Genomic DNA, 26397 nt, shown 5'->3' with positions numbered 1-26397 from the left:
ACACGATCTCCGATATAATACGTGAGGCTTTACAAATTATATCAGACTGGGCAAGGAACTGTGGTTTAGGTGTTAACCCAATGAAACCGGCGTACGGTATTAGTGCTCTTCGCTAAAAGAAGAAAAACGGCCGGGTATAAAGACCCACAATTTCGAGGGACGAGATTGAGTCTCTCATAATCTAGGCTAGATACTTGGCTAAACAGCCTAGAAAATACAGCTGTTTGTCTAAAGAAGACCATACAGTAGGCCTTCTGCCAAAACCATCGGAATTCTATACAGAAATTCTACGGAATAAACAGGCTCTTACTTATATCACTGGTGCAATGAGAACAATGCTAGGAAACGCGGATTGCAGGCACACAGTACTGGGATGAAGGCACTGCCACTTGTAGACTTGGGAATTAGGGAGTCATTTAAAATGTAGAGCGGATGCAGTAATTTTCAGATGGATGTATTTGTCATTGAAAAAGCGACACAACTCCTGTTGATGAGTCCGATATTCAGAAGTGATATCTGCTTATTCATAGACAGTCAGGAAGCAATAAAGCTCTTGGTAATGCGAACATAACGTCGAAGAACTTAGAGCACAGAACAGCATATCGACGCCCTCATTCCAGAGTACGCTAAGTCGACTAGGCATGTTTTGACGGAGTTCGCTGTTTTTTATTCGGATTGATGTGAATTGCATCCTGTCAAAAGTTCGAATTTATTTGACATTTCTATCAAAAGTTATGGTTAATATGGTACTTAGCCTGTGTCTAAAGTTTTAAAAAATGTCGAATCCAAAAAGGCCAAAAAACTTTGTTAGGCCTAAATTTGCCTAAGTCATTTTTAGCTATGTTCTATTATCACTATTTTGAGTTCGTATATACTAAAAAATATGATTTTAACCCTTTCATTACCGAAATAAACCTAGTGATAAAAACTTTTATTTTTCTTCTGTTTTTACTTGTACTCACAGCATGTAGAACAAAAATTGTCATTTTGAAAACCTACCTCAATTATTTCAAGAGCTATATGAGTTTGTTCTGAAAATTTGATTCATGAATTCTGACCAAATAGCCTTACGAAAATAATAATATCTTTCAAAGTATGAGAAAAATTCAAAAAAGAACCCGTAAAAGTATCAGCTATAGTTTTTGTATAAATGTCCATTTATTAGAAACATACTGTACAAAAATTGTCTCAAATTTTCGTATTTTTCGTTTATTGTTAAAGAAGTTTATAAAAATGTATTTTATACCTCACCAATATGGACAATATTTATAGCTTATTTAGATTAAAGATTCTACTTTAAAATAACATCAAGAAATAAATCGAAACTAAGTGGGAAAATAGAATTTGGTGTATTTTTCGAATGGCCTTCTAAGTGGATATCGGTAGTGAAAGGGTTAAGACCGAAAATAAGGAAATTTCTATCTTATACGGGTTTTGAGAAATTTCAAAAAACAAAACTTGTTTCTTGTTTCCTGTACAATTCACTTTTTAGACTTAGCGCACTTTGGAATGTAGACATCGATATAATAACTCTGTATTGGGTACCTGGACATTATGGAATAATGGATAATGCTTCTCTAGAGTGCCACCTTGGTGCAATGGTTAACATGCGCGCCTTGTTGTTCAGCACACTCGCTCAGTAATGTTGGTGATATTTCTGAGTGTTTCAAATCTTCTCCAAGTGGTTCCACCGCAATGTCGAACTCCGTTCGGACTTGGCTATATCAGTGATAAGATAAGTGATAAGAGAGAAGTTCACCACCACAAAATGTAGCTCCCTTGTCATTGAGATTAACATAAAATCGGGCAGCAGTCATAAGAGAGAAGTTCTCCACTGTGGTAGCACAATGGATTGAATAGTCTAAGTGAGCCTCAAATATCGGGCTACCACTATACCTAACCTAATTCCTTTCTATGAATTGGTGTTATCCTCTATAACTTAATCTAGCCATGGTCTGAAAAGGATATTTCGACTAAATCGCTGTTTTTCTATTAAAGGATTTAATAGAATTGAAATCGTGCAAATTATATTTTTATTTGCAAAAATAATTCAAATTTTCTTATGGCCTGAGTTGAGCCAAATTGTTGCGACTTCAGCAAAATCTTCAGACTCCATAGCCTTGATTATTTCAACATAGTATCCCACCAAATATGTTTCTTTGATCTCAAATTCGGTTGTACATTGCCTATCAGTCACCGACATACACATCAATATCCTTCTACTTTAGGGATGATGAAAGGAAAACTTAGTTTTTAGGTCACAATTACATGCTGTGAAGTTAAGTTTGTAAAAATAATATGGATGTATGTACACGCAAAGAAGAAACATGATTGTCACAATCATATTCGAAGAGCAAAATAATATGATAGGAGCTATTTTTGCGGCGACCATGTAACATTTTAACCTGCAACCATGTTGGCTCAGTGAACATGGTTCTAAGAAAAATGTAATTGTCCTCATCTAAAATGTTATTATATTGATAAAAAGAATTTTGTTTGAATGAAAAGACAATGGTCACGATTTAAAATGTTATGGTATTCATTAAAAATGTTTTTCTCCTAGTTAAAAGAACATGGTCACAACCTAAAGTGTTTTGATCTTTATGAAAAAACTTTTTTTATCGTCGAAAAAAGGACGCCACTTGAGAAAAGAAAACACAAAATTAACTTTATTTGTTTGTTTTTATTTATTTATAAACTAATTCATTGTTTCTTTGTATTTATAATGCCGTTCAAGCAAACATCATATATTTTTACTCACTCTATTCAACAATAATTAATTATTCCATATTTACATCGTGCCCATCAAATGTACAAACGCAGACATCATGCAAATAAAAATAAATGATACCATATAGCAAAATGCAGAACAAAAAAGCAGGTACATTTTTTCAATTACACTTTCCTTTTTTGTGTTCACATAAAACCACGTGCCACTCCTGAATATGTAAATAAATTAACACAAAACACAGTAAATCCGTATTCTCCGTCCATTCTAAGAAACAATCAACACACGACTGACGCGCAAAATGAAAATCGTGTGTACCTGCTCAATGTTTTTATAAAATTCTTTTCGCTGCAAACAAGTTAAAAAATTAAATGGTCACGAAAAAAATGTAAATGGTCTTTATGGCCATGTAATGGTTCTAGACATATCTATACTTAACCTATAAAAATACTTTTTTCCCTGTAAAAAAGTAAACAAAATTGAATGGTCAGGTACATGATTTTCCCGACCATTTAATGGTCTCAAATTCTATCATTTAAATGATAGAACATGTTTGCGGTATTTGAGAACCATTCAAATGCTTATTGCCACCATACATTTTTCTCCGCTCGAAAACTATTTTTACAAAGACAAAATACATGGTTTTCGCGACAATTACTTGCTCTAGATAAGCATTAAATGGATGCGGCAACCATGTCCAAACATGGTTTTTCTTTGCGTGTATGCGTGTGTATATTTTTCAAATGTTTAATAATGAAGAATGACTATTATTAATATCTGCAAAAATCCATATATTTATACTACATACTATAGAGGGTTTAATAATGTATATGTTCTATTATAATGTGTGGTTATCCAATTTCAGTAATGACTAGAAAAGCTATGATTGTTGGCGACATCAGGATGGTCTTAATGTACAAAAAACCAACTCGTAATCACCATACCAATAGGCAATAACAATAAGATAGGCCGTACGGGAATCAAAGACAATGGAGTAAAGAAGATGGAAATTTGGCTTGCGTTCATACATGTTAGCATTTTTTAATTTGTAATATTTATACGCTGCAACACTCTATATAACAGGATATTATAAAACCAAATAACCTCTACCCAGTTTCATAGATTTTGTTTTTAGCTATTCCGAGCGAGGAATTGCACTAAGGATACATTTAAATTCATATTTAAATTTAGGTTTTTCATTCTTGATACAATCAAATCTTTATTTATGAATTTTTCATTCTTTGTTATCGTGTAAAATCAAAGTTTTGAAACCCTCAGAAATGTCACCAGCATTACTGAGGTGGGATAATCCACCGCTGAAAAATTTTTTGGTGTTAGGTCGAAGCCGGAATCGAACCCACGAACTTGTGTATGCAAGGCGGGTATGCTAACCATTGCTAGGTAATCATGTAACAGGTTGGCTGATAAGTTCCCGGTCTAACAAAGAAAAACACATTTTTGTCAAAATTTTTATTATTCAACATGGTTCCCTTCAAGAGCGATACAACGATTATAACGACCTTCCAATTTTTTGATACCATTTTGGTAGTACTCCTTCGGTTTTGCCTCAAAATAGGCCTCAGTTTCGGCGATCACCTCTTCATTGCAGCCAAATTTTTTCCCTGCGAGCATCCTTTTGAGGTCTGAGAACAAGAAAAAGTCGCTGGGGGCCAGATCTGAAGAATACGGTGGGAGGCAATTCGAAGCCCAATTCACGAATTTTTGCCATCGTTCTCAATGACTTGTGGTACGGTGCGTTGTCTTGGTGGAACAACACTTTTTTCTTCTTCATATGGAGCCGTTTTGCCGCGATTTCGACCTTCAAACACTCCTATAGCGCCATATAATAGTCACTGTTGATGGTTTTTCCCTTCTCAAGATAATCGATAAATATTATTCCATGCCCACCCCAAAAAAATAGAGGCCAATTACTTTGCCAGCGGACTTTTGAGTCTTTCCACGCTTCGGAGACGGTTCACCGGTCGCTGTCCACTCAGCCGACTGTCGATTGGACTCAGGAGTGTAGTGATGGATCCATATTTCATCCATTGTCACATATCGACGGAAAAACTCGGGTGTATTACGAGCTAACAGCTGCAAACACCGCTCAGAATCATCAAGACGTTGTTGTTTTTGGTCAAATGTGAGCTCGCGCGGCACCCATTTTGCACAGAGCTTCCGCATATCCAAATATTGATGAATGATATGACCAACACGTTCCTTTGATATCTTTAAGGCCTCTGCTATCTCGATCAACTTCATTTTACGGTCATTCAAAATCATTTTGTGGATTTTTTTGATGTTTTCGTCGGTAACCACCTCTTTCGGGCTCCACTGCGTTCACCGTCCTCTGTGCTCACCACGCTTGAATTTTGCATACCAATCAATTATTGTTGATTTCCCTTGGACAAAGTGCGGAAACTCATTATCAAGCCAAGTTTTTGCTTCCACCGTATTTTTTCCCTTCAGAAACCAGTATTTTATCAAAACACGAAATTCCTTTTTTCCATTTTTTTCACAATAACAAAAGTTGCTTCACAAAAGACGCTCTATCTCACAAACTAATTGACTTACAGACATCAAATTTTGACACGAATCATTTGAAGGTTGGTACTATATAAAAATAATATGCATTTAATACTAGCGACGCCATCTATGTGTCAGACCGGGGACTTATCAGCCAACCTGTTAACTCCAACATAAAATTCCACAATAAAACTCGGCTTCATGCACCCTCAAAAAACCGCTTCTATAACATATACTCCCAAACACAATTTGCTTCAAGCACATATGTACATATATTTTCAGGATTGTTCCAAACAAAATATTGTTTATATTGTTCAAACATATTATGTTTCACCATAGGTAGAAAAAAAAAAACTTAATTAAATTTTCTTTGTGTGTATATATTTTTATGGCGCCAATTGGTTACATCCATTTTTTACTTGCAGCATACTATCTCTGTCTCTCTAAACACGTACATATATGTTTGTTTCTAAATTAAATATGTTTATGTCCACACATATTATATTTAAAACAAGTGAGTAAAGTAGAAAGTCGGGCGGGGACGACTATATGATACCCTAAACCAAAGATTATAGAAGAGGAAGATGGGAGATTGGCTACTGAGCACATCAAACCATTTACCACATTAGTTTAATACTCGAACCAAACGCGTATACGACAAGTATTGACATAGCATTAAAATGCAAATAAAAAGAAATTAAGAGCACGAAATAAATTTCCATAAAAGGGAAAATGTAATTTTTTTGTTGTTGCCTAAAATTTAACATTGTTTCATTAAGAAAATTAAATTTTTCATTTAAAAAATATAAACTAAAAACAACAAAAAGATTACAAACATGTATTAAACTAATCTGGTAAATGCAACATTTGGTATGACGCAAGCCAATCTCCCATCTTCCTCAAATCTATAATCTTTGCCCTAAACCACCTCTACTGAATTAGTAAACATTGTGTGTGGGTATAGGTTTGGGAGATAAACCGTATGTCCATATTTAAGAACATTAAGGGGTACATGGTTATGGGAGTTTTATCACAATCTGAACAGAAATGTCTGATATTAGGAGCTATAGTTGATTCCGGACCTAAATACAAAGTTAGTATGCCACTAATATTGACTCCATTATTAAAAAAAGAGGAAATCACTCAATTAGTATGGATAATAAACAAAAATTTGTGAAACTTGGGAAATCTGTAAGACCTACATGTAAGTCTAACTACAATCTAACTACAATACAATTTTTGTCCAAATCTAACTGTTTTTATCAGTCTTAGGGTTGACATTTTTCCAGGCCTTATCGAGCATTGTTACAGCGGCTAAAACAGCTATATTCACCTTTTCATTCTTTTAATGATATCCAGCACAAGAGAAAAAATTTCTCTGTGATAAAGAGTTTTAAAGTTCTGGATAATGCCTTCCCAGCAAAAAAATTGGAAGTTCTTCCAAAGGCACAACTTTAAAAGCACTTCCAGAAGATGTACTTCCAATGATGTTCTTTATTTTTACTACACAGGAAGTTCTTTTAATTCAATTTTTTATAACTTGGGTTTTTCATACTTTTAATGGGTAATTTTAACTTTTTAAACTTTTTTAAATAACAAATTATTTAAATTTTGTCAAAAAAATGCTATTGTGAAATTGTGAATTTTTGAAAATTAAAGATTATAAAAAATTATAAAAAATATTTATTTGGCCAAATATCACAGAATTTTTTAATTTACTTCCAAAACATTGAATTCGGATCACACCTAAAGAAGTCATGCAAATTCAGTGCATCGGCTGCTGAAATGGAGGACTTCCGTCCTATGACAAGCCCATGTTAAATTCATCGCTTCTGCGACAATTTTGCACCACTTCCGGATCCAAAAAGAACATTTTCATTACTTTTGTGGCGACGCTTTTTTTGCTGGGTTATTAATAGATTTCCTTGTCTCGCTCAGTGTGACTGGATTCAGCGGTTGGTCTTCTTCATTTTCCACCTTGTTTTTGTTCAAATCTAAAAGTTCGGCATCAGTAAGAACTCCATAATACAGATGTCAGTATCAACTTAATTAAAATCCTCAATAGTTAAATCTCCACAGTTAGGTAGAAGTCCCCACCCAGTGTCCGTACTCGAAAATATTGACAGTTCTGATAACTATGGCTCATTATCTGTTTGTCTAAAACCGCACTTTTTGAAACAGTTTTTAGAGTCTTAGGGTTGACATTTTTCTAGGCCTTATCGAGCATCGTTACAGCGCACTATGGGCGGAAATCGCAAAACAGCGGCAAAAAGTCAAATTTTCAAAATGAAAAATTATTGGATATTCCAATTGAAATTACTATAGAACATCTTGGATAGTAAAAATCGAAAGGTAATTTAAAACTTGGCAACCTTGTTCAGGAGAAAAAGGATGCCAATATTTACCAAAATTTATGCCAGTTGCGTTTAATCAAGGCGAACTAAAATTGACAAATTTCGTGCTTAATTTTTTTCGCAATAAAAGTGAATAAAGAAAACTTTTAAATGTCGATTCTAAGAGGAGGTTTAGTAGTTCAAAATGTTGTAAAGACTTTACAAAATATTTTTGTTTTTGAACTTGAATTTATGGATTCAAAAGTGCGGTTTATATGTGAAAATTGTAACACATACGTATATTTGCGAGGAATAGAACTAGAAATGTTAACGATTGTTAATGAAAATTTTTGCTTATTATTGTTCGTGAGGAAGTATACTTTTACGTACTGTACAGTTTGTCTGCCCAAACTTGCCCATACTAAAATAAATGTAAGGGTTTTATAGTCAAATTTGGGAAAATCGGGCGATACATATATATGGTAGCTATATCTAAATCTGAATCGAATTTGATGAAATTTTGCACACTTTAACGGTACTATAAAAAATTACTTTGTGTTAAATTTGAAGACAATCGGGTAGTAAATAAGCGCAGTATGGTCTAATTTGTCGAAATCGGGCGATACATATATATGGGGGCTATATGTAACTTTGACCAATTTTTTTCCAAATTCAACCGTGTTTGTCCTTTGACCAAGAAAAAATGTTGTACCAAATTTTATCAAAATCGGTTAATAATTGCCACCGGAATCCTGCGAACAACAAACACAGAGGGACGGAATTAGAGTTAGATACCGAAGAATGTGATTTTGATGGTTAATATTTGTTTAATTTAGTTAATAAAATTAATTTAATAAAGTGCCAATTGGTTTATACTATTTACATCAAGTTCTGGGGATAAGGCGCTTTCTTAATAAGGAAAATAAGCAAATATAAATTAAACTCCATCTAAGAGTATATTTTATAGTATTCCAAGTGGAATTACAATTTCGACCCCGTTATAGTAACGCACCTGGAATAAGGGGAATTGACTCCCTTTTTGTTGGTAACATTTGATTTTAATAAGATATATCGATATACCATGTTTGGCGATACTAGATTGATTGTAAATAATTTTTGCCGCAAATTTTCAATTTCCGCCCATAGTGCAGCGGCTAAAACAGCTATATTCACCTTTTCATTCTTTTAATGCTACACAGAAAAAAAATCACGAAAATTTCTCTAATTAAAATCTTAATTGAGTTTTGAAAAATATTCAATTAAAAATTTAATTGATTCAACAAATTTTTTAATTGAAATAAAAATCAATCACACAAATTAGTAGTATCAATTAATTTTTTAATTGGATCAATTAATTATTTAATTTCAGGGTTAGTAAATGAGCGCTATCTGACACCATTTATCGAAATCGTTCTTGTGCCAAACAAACGTCATATACGAAATTTCATCAAAATCGGTTAATAATTGCGACCGGAATCCTGCGAACAACACATACATGAACAGACGGACGGACACCAAAGGCTAGATCGACTCAGGAGGTGATTCTGAGTCGATCGGTATATATTTTTATATCAATATTTCTGGTAGGCACATTTTTTGGCAGATCAAAGTTATTATACCCTGATCAGTATGTGGTTTAGGGTATAAAAATGTTATGTCCCAAACAAAATATGTTCTAACATATAGACCGATCTCCCGAATTGTAGATCAATGTTTGTTGGGTATATATGTTTGTTATTAAATCTATCTGAAATTCTCTATATAAATCGGAATAACCTGCTAGGACGAAACAATTGTATTTGATTCATGTATATACTTGTTTCTACTAACATTGGGCTTCGTTCCTGTCCATGAGTCGAATTACAGATATGTGTCTGTCATAAATGTTGGTCTACAGAATGGTGCAAACTATATTATAGTTGGTCACGCCAGACTTTATTTATTTATTTATTAAAATCTTTATTATAATTACAAATTATATTGAATGTATAACAAAATAAGCAACCTAGGCTATCGGCTTATAATTTTAATTCTTTCGAGTATGCTAAATAAATACATGATCATCATTTTTGAAAAATAAATCCTGTAATCGCGAGTTTAAGATATCATCTAATAGAACGACATTAGAACATTTGCAAGTAAAATGTGGTATGATGAACAAATCTGCTTTCCATATACACGTAGACATGTTTTTCTTGCTTCATTTTAAGACTCCTTGGTTTTGAAGATATTTCATATGGTTTTTTTTTTTGTTTGCTCGTTCCTTATTTGTTTGTTTGTATGTATTTCCAATTTTCCGATTGGCCCCGTTCTACTTTCTATACTATATACCAAATGGGCAATAGAAGGAACAGTTTTTTTGTTTTTACGATGTTTTTTGCTCCTTTGTCGTCTGCGACAATATCGTTTTTAAGGCTCCAGTGAGTCACAGTGAGACACATGTAACTAGAAGTCCTTTTCCAGTAGTGATGTGTGTTTATGTACGAGTGCGAGTATATGTGTGTGTGTTTAATTTGTGCACAAGAATCATGATGGAAACATTACATAAAACTTCCGTAAATAAGGAGGACATACACTGAACTAATGTGGCACTTTTTCCATTCTCTTTTTTTCAGCTACTCTACTCTGGTGCATTTGTTCATAATTAGTATCCATCATGGAACTAGAACCCCGGGTGGCTTTGTTGCAAGATTTGCGTCTACAGACATTTGACTCGATACGCTTTGCATCATATCGAACCGCTTCGAAATTACGTTACATTCAAAAATCCACAAATCTACATTTAGTCGATATATGGAATGTTATTGAGGCATTTCGAGAAAATGGTTTGAATACCCTGGAGCCACAAAGCGATGTGAGTGTAGCCCGACTGGAGACATTGGTTTCATCATTGTATCACAATCTCAACAAGCGACTGCCAACGGCACAACAAGTTCCTGTCGATTCCAAGGCTGGTTTGTTACTTAATTGGTTGTTAGCGGCATATACCACCGATAATTCGGGGAAAATTCGAGTTTTCTCCATAAAAGTGGCTTTGGCCACCATGTGTTCTGGCAAATTGGTGGATAAATTAAGATGTGAGTCTACTAAAATGAAAAGAAAATATATATGGACTGTTTTTATATATGCTCTTCCTTGCAGATATATTCTCTCAGATCTCAGATGGTGCTGGTCAATTGGTTAATTGGAAATTGGCTGAATTTTTGAAAGAGGTTCTTGCTTTACCCGCCGCTGTATATGAATCACCTACATTCCACTATAAAGATGGCTTGGAAGAGCAAATATTCCCTTCGGAAAATAAAATTACAGTGAATGATTTCATGGCAACACTTATGTCTGAACCAGGACCCTCGTGTCTGGTGTGGCTACCGCTTTTGCATCGTTTGGCCACGGTTGAAACAATTGTGCATCCGACAATCTGCTCTGTCTGTCACAAGGAAAACTTTACAGGCTTTCGTTATCGTTGTCAGCGGTGTCACGCCTACCAATTGTGCCAGGAGTGCTTTTGGCATGGCAAGACATCGCTGAATCATCAAAATGATCACGAAGTCAAAGAGTACTCGAGCTATAAATCGCCCAGCAAGCAGATTGGCCATTCGTTGCGCAAAAGTTTCCGATGTGTGCCCGAAAAGACGAGTCAAGTGTTGCCACGATTTCCCGAACAGCCAGAGAAAACATTGAATTTGTCACATATTGTGCCACCATCACCATTGCCTTCGCATAATGGTTTCGCCGATCCGTCGCTACTGCATGGATTGGGTGGTCCTATACCAGGCGGCGGAGGAGGAGGTATTGGTGGTCTTCTGTTTGATCGTTCCAGTACCCTAGATTCAAGAGCCACTGGTCGTAGTATTGACAGTGCAAATGGTACTTCCACATCACGTGTAGCAGCGGCCTCAGCAAATGATGAAGAACATCGATTAATTGCCCGCTATGCAGCAAGATTGGCTCAAGAGAATCGTGCTGTAAGTATTTATTTAGTGACTGCACAGAAATACAGTTGATTTTAAAAGATAGCGATTGTGGTTTAGAACGGCAATCAAATAACAAAATTGTAATTTTTGTGATTGTATTTCTATAGAAAATTTTGTCAAAATTTTATTTCTATAGAAAATGTTGTCAAACTTTTATGTCGATAGAAGATGTTGTCAAAGTTTTTAGTCCTATAGGAAATTTTGTCAAAATTTTTACTTGTATAGGAAATTTTGTCAAAATTTTTATTGTATAGAAAATGTTGTCAAAATTTTATTTCTATAGAAAATTTTGTCAAAATTTTATTTCTATAGAAAATTTTGTCAAAATTTTATTTCTATAGAAAATGTTGTCAAAATATTATTTCTATAGAAAATTTTGCCCAAATTTTATTTCTATAGAAAATTTTGTCAACATTTTATTTCTATAGAAAATTTTGTCAAAATATTTTTCTATAGAAAATTTTAAATTCAAAATATTTTTCTATAGAAAATTTTAAATTCAAAATATTTTTCTATAGAAAATTTTAAATTCAAAATTTTATGTCGATAGAAAATTTTAAATTCAAAATTTTATGTCGATAGAAAATTTTGTCAAAATTTTATTTCTATAGAAAATTTTGTCAAAATTTTATTTCTATAGAAAATTTTGTCAAAATTTTATTTTTATAGAAAATTTTGTCAAAATTTTATTTCTATAGAAAATTTTGTCAAAAATTTATTTCTATAGAAAATTTTGTCAAAATTTTATTTCTATAGAAAATTTTGTCAAAATTTTATTTCTATAGAAAATTTTGTCAAAATTTTATTTCTATAGAAAATTTTGTCAAAGTATTATTTCTATAGAAAATTTTGTCAAAATTTTATTTCTATAGAAAATTTTGTCAAAATTTTATTGTTATAGTAAATTTTGTCAAAATTTTAATTTTATAGAAAATTTTGTCAAAATTTTATTTCTATAGAAAATTTAGTCAAAATTTTATTTCTATAGAAAATTTTGTCAAAATTTTATTTCTATAGAAGATGTTGTCAAAGTTTTTAGTTCTATAGAAAATTTTGTCAAAATTTTATTGTATAGTAAATTTTGTCAAAATTTTATTTCTATAGAAAATTTTGTCAAAATTTTATTTCTATAGAAAATTTTGTCAACAATTTATTTCTATAGAAAATTTTGTCAAAATATTTTTCTATAGAAAATTTTAAATTCAAAATTTTATGTCGATAGAAAATTTTGTCAAAATTTTATTTTTATAGAAAATTTTGTCAAAATTTTATTTTTATAGAAAATTTTGTCAACATTTTATTTTTATAGAAAATTTTGTCAAAATATTATTTCTATAGAAAATTTTGTCAAAATTTTATTTCTATAGAAAATTTTGTCAACAATTTATTTCTATAGAAAATTTTGTCAAAATATTTTTCTATAGAAAATTTTAAATTCAAAATTTTATGTCGATAGAAAATTTTGTCAAAATTTTATTTTTATAGAAAATTTTGTCAAAATTTTATTTTTATAGAAAATTTTGTCAACATTTTATTTTTATAGAAAATTTTGTCAAAATTTTATTTCTATAGAAAATTTTGTCAAAATTTTATTTTTATAGAAAATTTTGTCAAAATTTTATTTCTATAGAAAATTTTGTCAAAATTTTATTTCTATAGAAAATTTTGTCAAAATTTTATTGTTATAGTATTGTTATAGTTTTGTCAAAATTTTAATTTTATAGAAAATTTTGTCAAAATTTTATTTCTATAGAAAATTTTGTCAAAATTTTATTTCTATAGAAAATTTTGTCAAAATTTTATATCTATAGAAAATTTTGTCCAAATTTTATTTCTATAGAAGATGTTGTCAAAATTTTATTGTATAGTAAATTTTGTCAAAATTTTATTTCTATAGAAAATTTTGTCAAAATTTTATTTCTATAGAAAATTTTGTCAAAATATTATTTCTATAGAAAATTTTGCCAAAATTTTATTTCTACAGAAAATGTTGTCAAAATTTTATTTCTATATAAAATTTTGCCAACATTTTATTTCTATAGAAAATATTGTCAAAATTTTATTTCTATAAAAAATTTTGTCAACATTTTATTTCTATAGAAAATTGAAGCACATCTTATTTGGATAGGAATCTATCAAAACATCAAGAATTCTTCCAATCTACCAAACAGTAAAAAATCTACCATTTGTGGTAGAATTCTACCAACGGTGGCAACCGTGGTTACAAACCTCTGCTTCAATTCCGCCATGTAACGGAATATGGTGTGTACGCTATCCCTACGTAATGGGGATGTGTCCTTCAATGCCAGAAGGACAGGAAAGAGGGCATAGGGACCTTTAAAAAAAAAAGACCAAACATCTTCCTTTCAATGAATTACTCAAAATATTTCGGTCGATTAAACAGCGAATGCGATGATATCAAAATTGATGACATGTGCGAAGAAGTATCAATTTTAAGGAATGTTTATAAAATTATTAATGAATTAAAAAAAAACTTGTGAGTAGACTTAATTCATTGGGAGACTGCTCGATGGTGCAGTAAACGTGACGGGCTCATAATTAACCTTTCACAAATTTCTGCAGAAACTGGATGGAAGGAAAATCACTACTTAAGTCTTGTGAACAGCTGTTTAGAGAGAATTTTATAAAATCACTTTTTGGCTCATTAGAGCCAATTTTTTTGCATCCCTTTATCGAGGAGTCAAACAAAATTAAATTAAAAAATATTCACGATTTCTTTCATTCAAAATTAGGTTTTCTACATTAGGTTTAAGACGCCTGCGACATACGTATTATACCGTCGTAAACGTATGTCGCAAAAGTCACCGTTTGCGACAGGCTCTGGTTAAGACATGAACGGGCGGGGTAACCATATAATTTTTTCACTTGGGATAGTCATAGTGGATCCACTATTCATCATTAGGTAACAATGCGAAGCAAAAACACTGTCTTTAGAGCCGCTATTCGCAAGCTTTCAGCAAATGCTGTTTTGTGGGCAGGAGACTTGACATATTGAGATCCAAAAAAAAAAAAACTATTTTGTTTGCAGTGAATCTTTATAATATAGCAACAATATATGTTCCCTATTTTACACAAATTGTATAGGATTGATCAGTCAAACTTTCTATAAATTTCTATATAATTTAATACACAATTGAATTTATTCTTATTTTCTTTATTTACTTGTAGCCCAGCAATACAAGCAATACCGATAACATAACATCGGACAATTCAAGGGCTCAACGTGAACTTATCTCTCAATTGGAATGTAAGAATAAAGAAATAATGCGAGAAATAGCAAGACTACGACGGCAACAAGAAGCTGAACAAATGGCTCCTGAAAATCCTGCTCTGATCAATGAATTGCGAGCCCTACGCCAACGAAAGGGTGAACTGGAAGGACATTTGGGAGCTTTGCAAGACTCAAGAAGGCAATTAATGGAACAATTGGAAGGCCTAATGCGTATGTTGAAAAATCAACAGACCTCATCACCCAGATCAACACCAAATTCTAGTCCTCGCTCTGGTAAATCGCCACCCATGCCAATAGCCGGCGGTGCAGCAGGCAGTGGAGGTCTTAATGCTTTGGGCACATCACCCATGGGATCATTGCTCAATCAAATGCCGCCTCATCCAATGTTGGGTGCTGGAAATGTTTTGCGTTTACAACAACAAGCTTCCCCAATGAATCAAAATCAATTTGGTCAAAATCCCCTAGATCCTATGAGTGGCGGTGAGGTGCGAGCAGGAAATTTCAATAGCAATGGTAGTGGAAGTGAGTATAATGACACAAGAAACAATAGAAATTAGGAAATCAACACCCCCTCTTAAGCGAGGGGAGTAAAAGATAAGATGTATAATTTTTTGTATTCGTTTTTCAAGTAAAAACAAGAGGAAAGTTAGGGTAAAAAAGGGATTAATTTGGATTATTCTGTTTGCACTGAAGTTTAGTAAATGTTTTGTTGTTTTCTTTGTTAATCGATGTTGTTCAAATTGCACTACTTAATGTTACCATTAAAGTTGATACCACCGAATATTTTCCAAATGATAATAAAAACGAAGAAAACAATCAGCCTCCTGAGCATAATCCGACCAATGAAGAAGATGCAATTCCCTCCATAGATATGTTGTCGACACTTCTTAATGATCTTAATACAGGTAAAAATTGTAAATGCTTTCATTGCTCATCGCTAGTTGTTTGTTTAGATAACGATGGTGCATACATATATTCATTTAAATCTCTCCCTTATACATGCAATGGCCACCACTAGTTGTTGTGGTGTAGTTTTTTGGCGGGGTGTGCTCTATAACCCCGCCAATAAAAATGCTTTGACCCAAAATTGAAAATCTTAAAAAATGCCCATATTTGCACACTATTCTATTGCCAGAAGGTTTCACATTGCATTGTAGAACTATTTTTTGCTGCCTTTCTCTTACAAATAATTTTCTTAATTGTGAGTTCTTAATTGTGCCTGTGGTTGTTTGTTGTATGGTTCTGTGCGTGTTTGCGTGTGTATGTGTGTTAAATTATGTGTCTTTGCAGTACAATCGAATAGACCTTCACAGGGCCGCTTTATAATGCCTTTAGGTAAGTGTGTGTTTTTTGTTTCAACTATTTCGAGATCTCCTCAAAACCTTCTAGATGTGGTGTAGCAAATTTATATATGGTCCAAAAGACAAATCCAGTAAAAAATGGGCTAGCTAACATAGGGGTATCCTCTGGGGACAAGGCTTGTCAGAGATTGTTGCCCTCTTTTATTTTTCGCTTTACATTACGGCGAAACCGTTTAGAGCAACTTTGAAATACGCATAAATGTCACCAGAATTACTGAGAGGGAATAAACCGCAGTTGTTGGGTGGAAGATTGTTCTAAAAATGATTAAACATGTCAGGAAAATCATAAAAAAAGAACTTACAAAAAAGTAGTTTGAATCCCCAACTTGTGATCCGGAAGTAGTGCAAATCTTTTGATCTACTTGTGGCGTCATTCTAGACCCCACATTATATCTACTGAGAATCACATTTACCTATGCCTGAATGTCCGTCTGTCTGTCCTATTTCCTATCCAATTTTATACTTCACACCATAGGATGGGTATAACAAAGGGTGATACGGTCAAAATTTGGTCAAGGGAAAACGCGTGTAAATCGGTGAAATCGTTTATTTAAAAAATCAAATTAAATTTCTTTTTCAAGTTCAATTATCCAAATCCGAATTGCCGGTCCTCACGCTTGACACCTGCCATCAGATTTTGTACAGCCACCTTGTCCACCTTCTTCGCCGCAGAAAGCCAGTTTGCCTTGAACTGCTGCTCGTCCTTAGCAGTTTTTTGGTCTTCTTTAGGTTCCGCTTGGCAATAGCCCAGTATTTCTCAATTGGGCGGAGCTCTGGCGTGTTGGGAGGGTTCTTGTCCTTGGGAACCACCTGCACGTTGATGGCGGCGTACCACTCCATGGCCTTTTTACCGTAATGGCAAGATGCCAAATCCGGCCAAAACAGTACGGAACAACCGTGTTCCTTCAGGAAAAGCAGCAGACGTTTATTCAAACACTCTTTCACGTAAATTTCTTGGTTGACAGTCTTGGCAGCTATGAAAATGCTGCTTTTCAAGCCACAGGTACAGATGGCTTGCCAAACCAGATATTTCTTTGCGAACTTTGACAATTTTATGTGCTTGAAAATATCTGCTACCTTTCCCCTTCCTTTTGCCGTATAAAACTCCTGTCCCGAAAGCTGCTTGTAGTCGGCTTTGACGTAGGTTTCGTCGTCCATTACCACGCAGTCAAACTTCGTCAGCATCGTCGTGTACAGCCTCCGGGATCGCGCTTTGGCCGTCGTATTTTGTTTATCATCGCGATTTGGAGTCACTACCTTCTTGTAAGTCGATAGTCCGGCTCGTTTTTTGGCTCGATACACGGTTGTAGACGATACACCCAGCTTATTTGCGGCATCTCGGAGAGAGAGGTTAGGGTTTCGTTTGAAACTACCGGCAACTCTCTTTGTCGTCTCAGCGGCTTCCGGTTTTCGATTTCCCCCCGATCCAGACTTCCTGGCTGTCGACAAACGTTCCCCAAACACTTTAATTACATTTGTAACAGTTGATTTGGCAACTTTTAGCGATTTTGCCAGCTTTGCGTGCGAGTAGCTCGGATTTTCGCGATGCGCGAGCAAAATTTTGATACGCTGCTCTTCTTGCTTGGACGGCATTTGACAACTGAAGAGTGAATTCCAAAATCAAAATAGGAGCAACATTCTACACACACACACCTTCAAAACGAGGGGTGTTCAGGTTTTTTAAATGCAAAATTGAAAGAAATACGTCAAGTTTATATTGACCAAATTTTGACCGTATCACCCTTTAAGTTTGCCATTCCATTTGTAAAACATCGCAATATTGGTTTCCTCGAGGAGAAATACTAGGTTAGGTTAGGTTAGGTGGCAGCCCGATGTATCAGGCTCACTTAGACTATTCAGTCCACATTGGTGAACTTCTCTCTTATCACTGTGCTGCCCGATTCCATGTTAAGTTCAATGACAAGGAACCTCCTTTTTATAGCAGAGTCCGAACGGCGTTCCACATTGCAGTGAAACCACTTAGAGAAGCTTTGAAACCCTCAGGAATGTCACCAGCATTATTGAGGTGGGATAACCCACCGCTGAAAAACTTTTTGGTGTTCGGTCGAAGCAGGAATCGAATCCACGATCTTGTGTATGCAAGGCGGACATGCTAACCATTGTACCACGGTGGCTCCTAAAGGAGAAATACTAACACGATATAACGATTTCCGTCTGTCTGTCTGGATGTCTGTTGTAATCACGCTACAACCTTCAGTAATAAAGATATCTTGCTGAATTTTTGCACCAACTTTTGTCTCCAAGCAGTCCATGTTTTGATATAGTCCCCATATAGACCAAGCGCCCGATTTAACATCTTGAGGGCACGGAAGCGAAAATTTTGATCCGGTTTGCTTCAAATTTGAAATCTAGAGCTACTTGAACCCCCATTTTCATAAAGCTCCGTTAGTGCTACGTTAGCTAACTAATTTTTAAACCGATCTATGAACATATCTGTCATCTTGCCTATACATTCTATATGCCAGTTAGGAGCTTAACTGCTAGAAATTTTTCAGTTAAAATTAACTGGAGAAAAGATATTTGCAATTTACTTTCTGTTAACTGACAGTTAAAGCCTAACGGAGCTACATGAAAATGGCCGTAAGTCAGTTTAGAATTGTGCTAAACTTGGTAGACATCAGTCCATGTTTTGATATAACCCCCATACAGACCGAGCTCCCGATTTGATTGCTTGAGGCATGGATGTCACAATTTTCATCGGATTTGCTGGAAATTTAAAATCTAGAGGTATTTTAGGTTTATAAAAAGCTATGCCAAATTTTGTATATATCGCTCCATGTTTTCATAGAGCGCCCTTATAGGCCGAGCACCCGATTTGACTTCTTGATACCATGGAAGCCACAATCTTCATCCGATTTGCTTGAAATTTGAAATCTAGAGGTACTTTAAGTCATTTAAGATCTGTACTATACTGATATATATCAGTATAGCTCCCATATAAACCGATCCCTCGATGTTTTCTCTTGAGGGCTTAGATGCCACTCAGCCATTTCCGATACGGATCCAGTCAAAATTGAGCTCGATAGATTGCGCACAACAAAGACGATCTCTTTAAACCACAATACAAATGTTGGAGATGAAATTAAACATCCAAAGTTTACAAGCCCATCGTCTTGATGTCACCGCAGACAAAAATATTATGAAATTTGTTCTTTGCTTTGTGAAAACATGGGCTTTTTCAGAGGAGTACTTTTAAATGTCTAATATCACACTACTTTCACATTTGAATTCACATCGCAGTATTCAAATGTCGGGGAAGGAAAAATTTTGCAAAATGAATGGAACAACGGTGAACATACTAAACATGCTAAAATTTAAAACATCATACATTATTATAGTTTATCGAAATCCTTCATACCCTGAACCAAATTTTTGGTCTATGTATATATGAAATAGGATCGTCCGAACTTTTTAATTCTTGGTGATTTCAACATCTGCATAAAAGGAGCCAGTAGCCTGACTGAAAGACAACTACTAACGAAGCGATTTAAATCACTCCTAGATCAAAATGCTAGGACAACAAAACATGGAACTAATATTGATTTGGCATTTTGTAGTACCAACCAGGGCTGTGGAGTCGAGTTAATTTTGCTCGACTTCGGCTCCGACTCCAGCATTTCTTATTAGTCGACTCCAGGTGGTGTACCTAAATCTCATTTTAACAGTACTCCAATTGTATTTTTAAGGTTCCAAAAATAAACCGATATAAGTATTCTATTTTGCCATATGTGTTTATATATGTCCAAAAGAATTCTAATTTTAAATGTTGATATGACTCGACCATAAACCTCAGCATTTTTGGGATGTAAAGAACTCTACATTTTAATTTCAGGCCAATAAATTAAAATACGACACAAGACTATATAGATACCACATCAAAATATGGGTAGATAACAACAATCTCCAGAATATGTATTTATAAAAACAATAAATTTCAAAAAAATAATTAGGCTTCCAGAAGTTTTAGAAGTAAAATCCTGGTATTGGTATTTTATAAAAAATAAATTTACATAAAAAGAAAAATAATAATAAAATCAAAATGTCGGACTAATCAGATAGAATGTTTATGTTAGATGTTAAAAAATGTTGTGTCGGATATATAAAACAAACATAAACTGCCAAAAATTAGGACGGGCGGAATTTTAAATAACAACTACCATACAACATATGACAGGAATAGCTGGACAGTTACGAATATTGTTTATATAGAAATAAAATGGTGAAACATCGATTTAATTTAATGTAAAGAATTTCGAGTGGCTTTGATGAAACAAACTTTCTCCCAAAAGACCGGCAGTGGTTTAATTTAAAATTACAGCTTCCAAAGACATCGGGTGTATATTTCTTAAGTAATTATGTATGGCTATCTTAAAATCTTGGCCGACGGGAAAATTCCGCATTTGTTTATGAATCTCAAATAACTCTAAATTCAAAATTTTTGATAAATCTTATGAACATTTTAGACTGTGAAAAATTTCTTTAAAAAGTCGGAAGTTGGGTTTAAATGAATTGCTATACCACAAAATTGTTTGGTATGACCTATCTTCGAACTCGACATACCTGCCAAAAATTCAGAACGTTAGGTTTTACTGTTTTATTGCCCTAAAATTGTACCTTTATCAAGAGTATATATAGGGTCAAAAATCGATATTTTAATATGTTAAAAATGGACAATGCAATTGACCAATTCAGCCCATATTGTAGTCAAACCTAATTTTTACATCACCGTGAAATTTCACCCGTATAAATACCCTTTGAATGGCCTGAAATCCAGTACTTCGTTTTTCGTTGTTAAGATATGAAGTTTCAAATTTTGTTTCGCCGGAGTCGGAGTCTAGCAAAATTTCTACGACTCCGGCTCCGACTCCAGAAAAATCTTCAGACTCCGACTCCGCCTCCGACTCCATAGCTCTGGTACCAACAAGCAAAATTTGAAATGTAATACATACGCAATAATGGTAGAGTTCAAATAATTTTCAATATTAAAATTAATAAATTTAAAATACAGTATTTTTCAAAAATATATGAGTATACACAGAAAAAAATTCCATAGTTAAACTAACGCTAAATTTAACTTATTTTTATTGGAAAAAATTATTTGCTTGTAGTTAAATTTTATTATTTTTATCGAAATTTTCAACAGCTTAATGAAATCTTACTTTTTTTAAGTATGTCTCAAAAATTTTATGAACTAAACGTGAGTATAAAGTTCAATGACCGTACACACAAGTTCAATATGAACTAAAACAAATGAAAATTTTCGTACGATTCCCAAAAGTAGTAAGAATGAACTACTATATGGTTAAAATGGTCGTGATTTGGCGCCAATGATTTTCTTTTTAACTTTTAGTTAATATTTTCTTCTATGAGATGATGTAATTTCGTGAACTGCATTTAAAAAGTACAACAGGGCATTAAAATTTCCTGGTTTTAACAACGCTTTGTGGAAATATCAAAATGTGGAGTAAAATTTAGTTCAATTTTCGTGCGTGGTAGTTCATTCTTCACTTTTTTTCGGTGTATGTAAACAAATATCGAGGAATTGTGGTGGGTTTTTAGGCTTCTTAACTCTGTTCTTACTTATTGTTTGTCTCTTTGGGCTATATATTGCACAACACCACTTCTCTTTGCTCTTAGTTGACTCCCTTGATATAATGTTGGCCGTAATGAATGAATTCTGTATTTGTGTTTTTTTTTTATAAAATTTTGTTGGCATTTTTTTTAGATTATTTTCCAAATAGGCGTAAGAAACACAAACACCACTGCCATTGTTAGACTGATGATTGAATGATCTAATACCTACCATATCTTATAAGAAGTAAATGTTAAGCATATCGTTCGTTATCGTTCCTATCTATCTATCTATCTATCTATCTACAAAAAAGACAGAATACACCAAAAGCATAATTACATATATGTGTATAACCACATCCATTGAATTCGTTCGTATCGTATTTTTTTTAAAACAATGGTTTTTGATTTAACAATAAACTGATCTCTACATTGAAATCTCTTAAGAAAACTCTATAACATCATTCTATATAACTTTAAATGCCAGTAGACATACTTCGTCACATAGAAGGTGATGAATCAGCCGAGGAAGCTGAGGAGGCCTATGATAATTTCGATATGGATTACAATTTTGGTCTTAGCCTAAATGATAATTTGCAATCACAATCGCACCAACAACAACAACATGGCTTTGGATTAGACCCATCAATAGATGACCACCACCAGCACCAGTTTCAAGCCGGAGGCATAGATTCTAACTACCATGGAGCCTCCAATCATAATATACAAAACTTTGAATATCGCTTTGAACCAGCTGACTCTGAAGTTGAATTAGATTCTGATTTCGATATTGATGAGGAACATGCCCACATAAATCGTGTAATGGGCTATAAACATTATCCTGAAGTTCTAATAGATGATGCCGACGCTGGGTTTCCTCTCTTGCATGAAATCGGTGAGACAATCGATGAACTGCAGTTGATTATGCACGCCCATCTTTTGAAATATAGTTTGAGTTTATAAACAAAATCAAAAACCAAAATTACTACTACTCTATGTTGTTAATTGTTTCCAAAAAAAAATTAAATACCAAACCCGAAAAAGAAGGTACACATTTTATTTCTTAATTTCCTTTCCTATCTCTACCCTATGAATATCACCATCAACTGCATCTCAGTCAGTTTTGTATCAATCAAATATCGAATAATCATTGATTCGCAAATAGCAAAACAAAGAAATAGTTGTCATAACCTAAAGTAAACCAAAAAAATCAATATTCACCCGCCGCCCTTCTGTCCAAATTCTTCGGGTCTGAGCAATCAATTCATCAATTGGTATTAACATTGATGATATGTAGTTATAAACTCTCTTTCTTTGTAAAAAACTAATGAAAAACCAAAAAAAACGAGCTTCCTTTCACATCTGGTTGGTTAGTTGGTTGTACATATATAGTATGTTGAATTATTTGCCTCTTATGTTTCCAATTTGAATACCATTCCATTCCACCATATAGCATAGCATAGCAGCGCCTTTTCGTCCTTTTTTTACTTTTCTTTCAGACATTCTCTGTAACATTACATTACCATAAAATGAAAAAACAAAAAAAAAAAATAGAATTTTAATAGAATATCCTAAGTTAGAGAGAAATTGTTGTTGTTTTTGTTTTTCAGTGTATACTATTTAGTTTTAGTAGAACATACCTTCTCACATAACATTACATCTAGAATTGTGAAGTTATTTTTCCTCTTTATTTTCTTCACCTATGATGTAATGATAATTTTTAAATATTTTTCCTATGGGTCTTATATAAAAAACAACTTTTCTTTTCCATTTTTTCTCTAATACATTTTTTACAGATTTTGAAGACCCACAATCAATTAATGTCGATTGGACGGATAAGGTAAACATTTTAAATTTTGTTTTTTTTTTTTTGTTTATTACTTCTTTATAAATGCTTTAAGGTTTTCTTGACGCTCGAAAACGTCACATAACTGAAGAAAATGTAAAAAACTTAGATAAGGTGGGAAAATTTTGCAAAAATATGTTTGACTTCACATTAATATTTTTTTATGGTTTTAAAACTATTCGTAGGAATGTTCATTCCACGAACATTCCTGACCAGTGATCATTTCATTTGAGATCCAATATTTGAAAATAGTCACTGGGTTACGATCTAAAGACTACAGGGGATGTGGAGAAAAGTCAAAGCCTAATTCATGGATTTTTATACCCTCCACCATAGGATGGGGGTATATTAACTTTGTCATTCCGTTTGTAACACATCGAAATATTGCTCTAAGACCCCATAAAGTATATATATTCTGGGTCGTGGTGAAATTCTGAGTCGATCTGAGCATGCCCGTCCGTCCGTCTGTTGAAATCACGCTAACTTCCGAACGAAACAAGCTATCGACTTCAAACTTGGCACAAGTAGTTGCTATCGATGTAGGTCGGATGGTATTGAAAATGGGCCATATCGGTCCACTTTTACGTATAGCCCCCATATAAAGGGACCCTCAGATTTGGCTTGTGGAGCCTCTAACAGAAGCATATTTCATACGATCCGGCTGAAATTTGGTACATGGTGTCAGCACATGATCTCTAACAACCATGCAAAAATTGGTCTACATCGGTCCATAATTATATATAGCCCCATATAAACCGATCACCAGATTTGACCTCCGGAGCCTCTTTGAAGACAAAAATCCATCCGATTCGGTTGAAATTTGGTACGTGATGTTAGTATATGGTATCCAGTAACCATGCAGGAATTGGTTCATATCAGTCCATAATTATATACCTCCGGGGCCTTTTGAAGAAGCAAAATTCATCTGATCTGGTTGAAATTTGGTACGTGGTGGTAGTATATGATATTTAACAACCATGCCAAAAGTGGTCCATATCAGTCCATAATCATATATAGCCCCCATATAAACCGATCCCTAGATTTGGTTTTGGAGCCTCTTGGAGGAGCAAATTTCATCCGAGTCAGTTGAAATTTGGTACATTGTGCTAGTATATGGCCGTTAACAACCATGCCCAACTAGGTCCATATCGGTCTATAGTTATATACTCTCAGATAAATCGATCCCCAATCACACAAAAATTGGTCCATACCAAGTTCATAATTGTATATAGCCTCCATATAAGCGACCCCCATATTTCAATTCTGGCTCTCTACGTACCGTGCAAAAGTCCATATCGATTCGTAATTATTTGTAGACTTACCTATACATACCTTTTTTGTCTAATATATACCATGTATGGATTAACTCACAATTTAGAAAACAATGTTAAAGGGTGATACGGTCAAAATTTGGTCAACATAAACTTGGCGTATTTCTTTCAATTTTGCATTTAAAAAACCTGAACACCCCTCATTTTGAAGGTGTGTGTGTAGAATGTTGCTTATATTTTGATTTTGGAATTCACTCTTCAGTTGTCAAAATGCCGTCCAAGCAAGAAGAGCAGCGTATCAAAATTTTGCTCGCGCATCGCGAAAATCCGAGCTACTCGCACGCAAAGCTGGCAAAATCGCTAAAAGTTGCCAAATCAACCGTTACAAATGTAATTAAAGTGTTTGGGGAACGTTTGTCGACAGCCAGGAAGTCTGGATCGGGGGGAAATCGAAAACCGGAAGCCGCTGAGACGATAAAGAGAATTGCCGGTAGTTTCAAGCGACACCCTAACCTCTCTCTCCGAGATGCCGCAAATAAGCTGGGTGTATCGTCTACAACCGTGCATCGAGCCAAAAAACGAGCCGGACTATCGACATACAAGAAGGTAGTGACTCCAAATCGCGATGATAAACAAAATACGACGGCCAAAGCGCGATCCCGGAGGCTGTACACGACGATGCTGACGAAGTTTGACTGCGTGGTAATGGACGACGAAACCTACGTCAAAGCCGACTACAAGCAGCTTCCGGGACAGGAGTTTTATACGGCAAAAGGAAGGGGAAAGGTAGCAGATATTTTCAAGCACATAAAACTGTCAAAGTTCGCAAAGAAATATCTGGTTTGGCAAGCCATCTGTACCTGTGGCTTGAAAAGCAGCATTTTCATAGCTTCCGGGACTGTCAACCAAGAAATTTACGTGAAAGAGTGTTTGAATAAACGTCTGCTGCCTTTCCTGAAGGAACACGGTTGTTCCGTACTGTGTTGGCCGGATTTGGCATCTTGCCATTACGGTAAAAAGGCCATGGAGTGGTACGCCGCCAACAACGTGCAGGTAGTTCCCAAGGACAAGAACCCTCCCAACACGCCAGAGCTCCGCCCAATTGAGAAATACTGGGCTATTGTCAAGCGGAAGCTAAAGAAGACCAAAAAAACTGCTAAGGACGAGCAGCAGTTCAAGACAAACTGGCTTTCTGCGGCGAAGAAGGTGGACAAGGTGGCTGTACAAAATCTGATGGTAGGTGTCAAGCGTGAGGCCCGGCAATTCGGATTTGGAAAAGCGAAAGCCTAACCGAATATTTTTGCTGAATTTTATACTAATTAAACTTGGAAAAGAAATTTAATTTGATTTTTTAAATAAACAATTTCACCGATTTACACGCGTTTTCCCTTGACCAAATTTTGACCGTATCACCCTTTAAGAAGTTTTAAGATACCACAACCCAAGTACTTCGATTGTGGATGACAGTCTTTCGTAGAAGTTTCTACGCAATCCATGGTGGAGGGTATATAAG

The 26397-nt window shown here is 34.4% G+C and overlaps 1 protein-coding gene across 5 annotated transcripts in view; it reads left to right on the top strand.

Annotated features, from left to right (window-relative positions):
- Dyb (Dystrobrevin) overlaps positions 1-26397 on the top strand; it is a 73618-nt gene that overhangs the window by 33602 nt on the left and 13619 nt on the right. For 2 of the 5 annotated variants that reach the window (XM_075308735.1, XM_075308736.1), the window contains exons 2-7: positions 10203-10664; positions 10729-11552; positions 14751-15336; positions 15582-15719; positions 22255-22814; positions 23564-23607. In XM_075308735.1, coding sequence (XP_075164850.1) covers positions 10244-10664; positions 10729-11552; positions 14751-15336; positions 15582-15719; positions 22255-22730 — 2445 coding nt within the window. In that variant the 5' untranslated portion in view covers positions 10203-10243 and the 3' untranslated portion in view covers positions 22731-22814; positions 23564-23607. Of the gene's footprint in view, positions 1-10202; positions 10665-10728; positions 11553-14750; positions 15337-15581; positions 15720-16104; positions 16150-21921; positions 22227-22254; positions 22815-23563; positions 23608-26397 lie in introns of those variants that run through there. The other 3 variants (XM_075308737.1, XM_075308739.1, XM_075308738.1) reach the window with 3 other exon arrangements.

The sequence above is a fragment of the Haematobia irritans genome, chromosome 5, assembly GCF_050003625.1.
Source record: "Haematobia irritans isolate KBUSLIRL chromosome 5, ASM5000362v1, whole genome shotgun sequence".
Lineage (NCBI taxonomy): Eukaryota > Metazoa > Arthropoda > Insecta > Diptera > Muscidae > Haematobia > Haematobia irritans.
The sequence above is the reverse complement of the archived record's forward strand: the minus strand, read 5'-3'. Positions and strand labels throughout refer to the sequence as shown.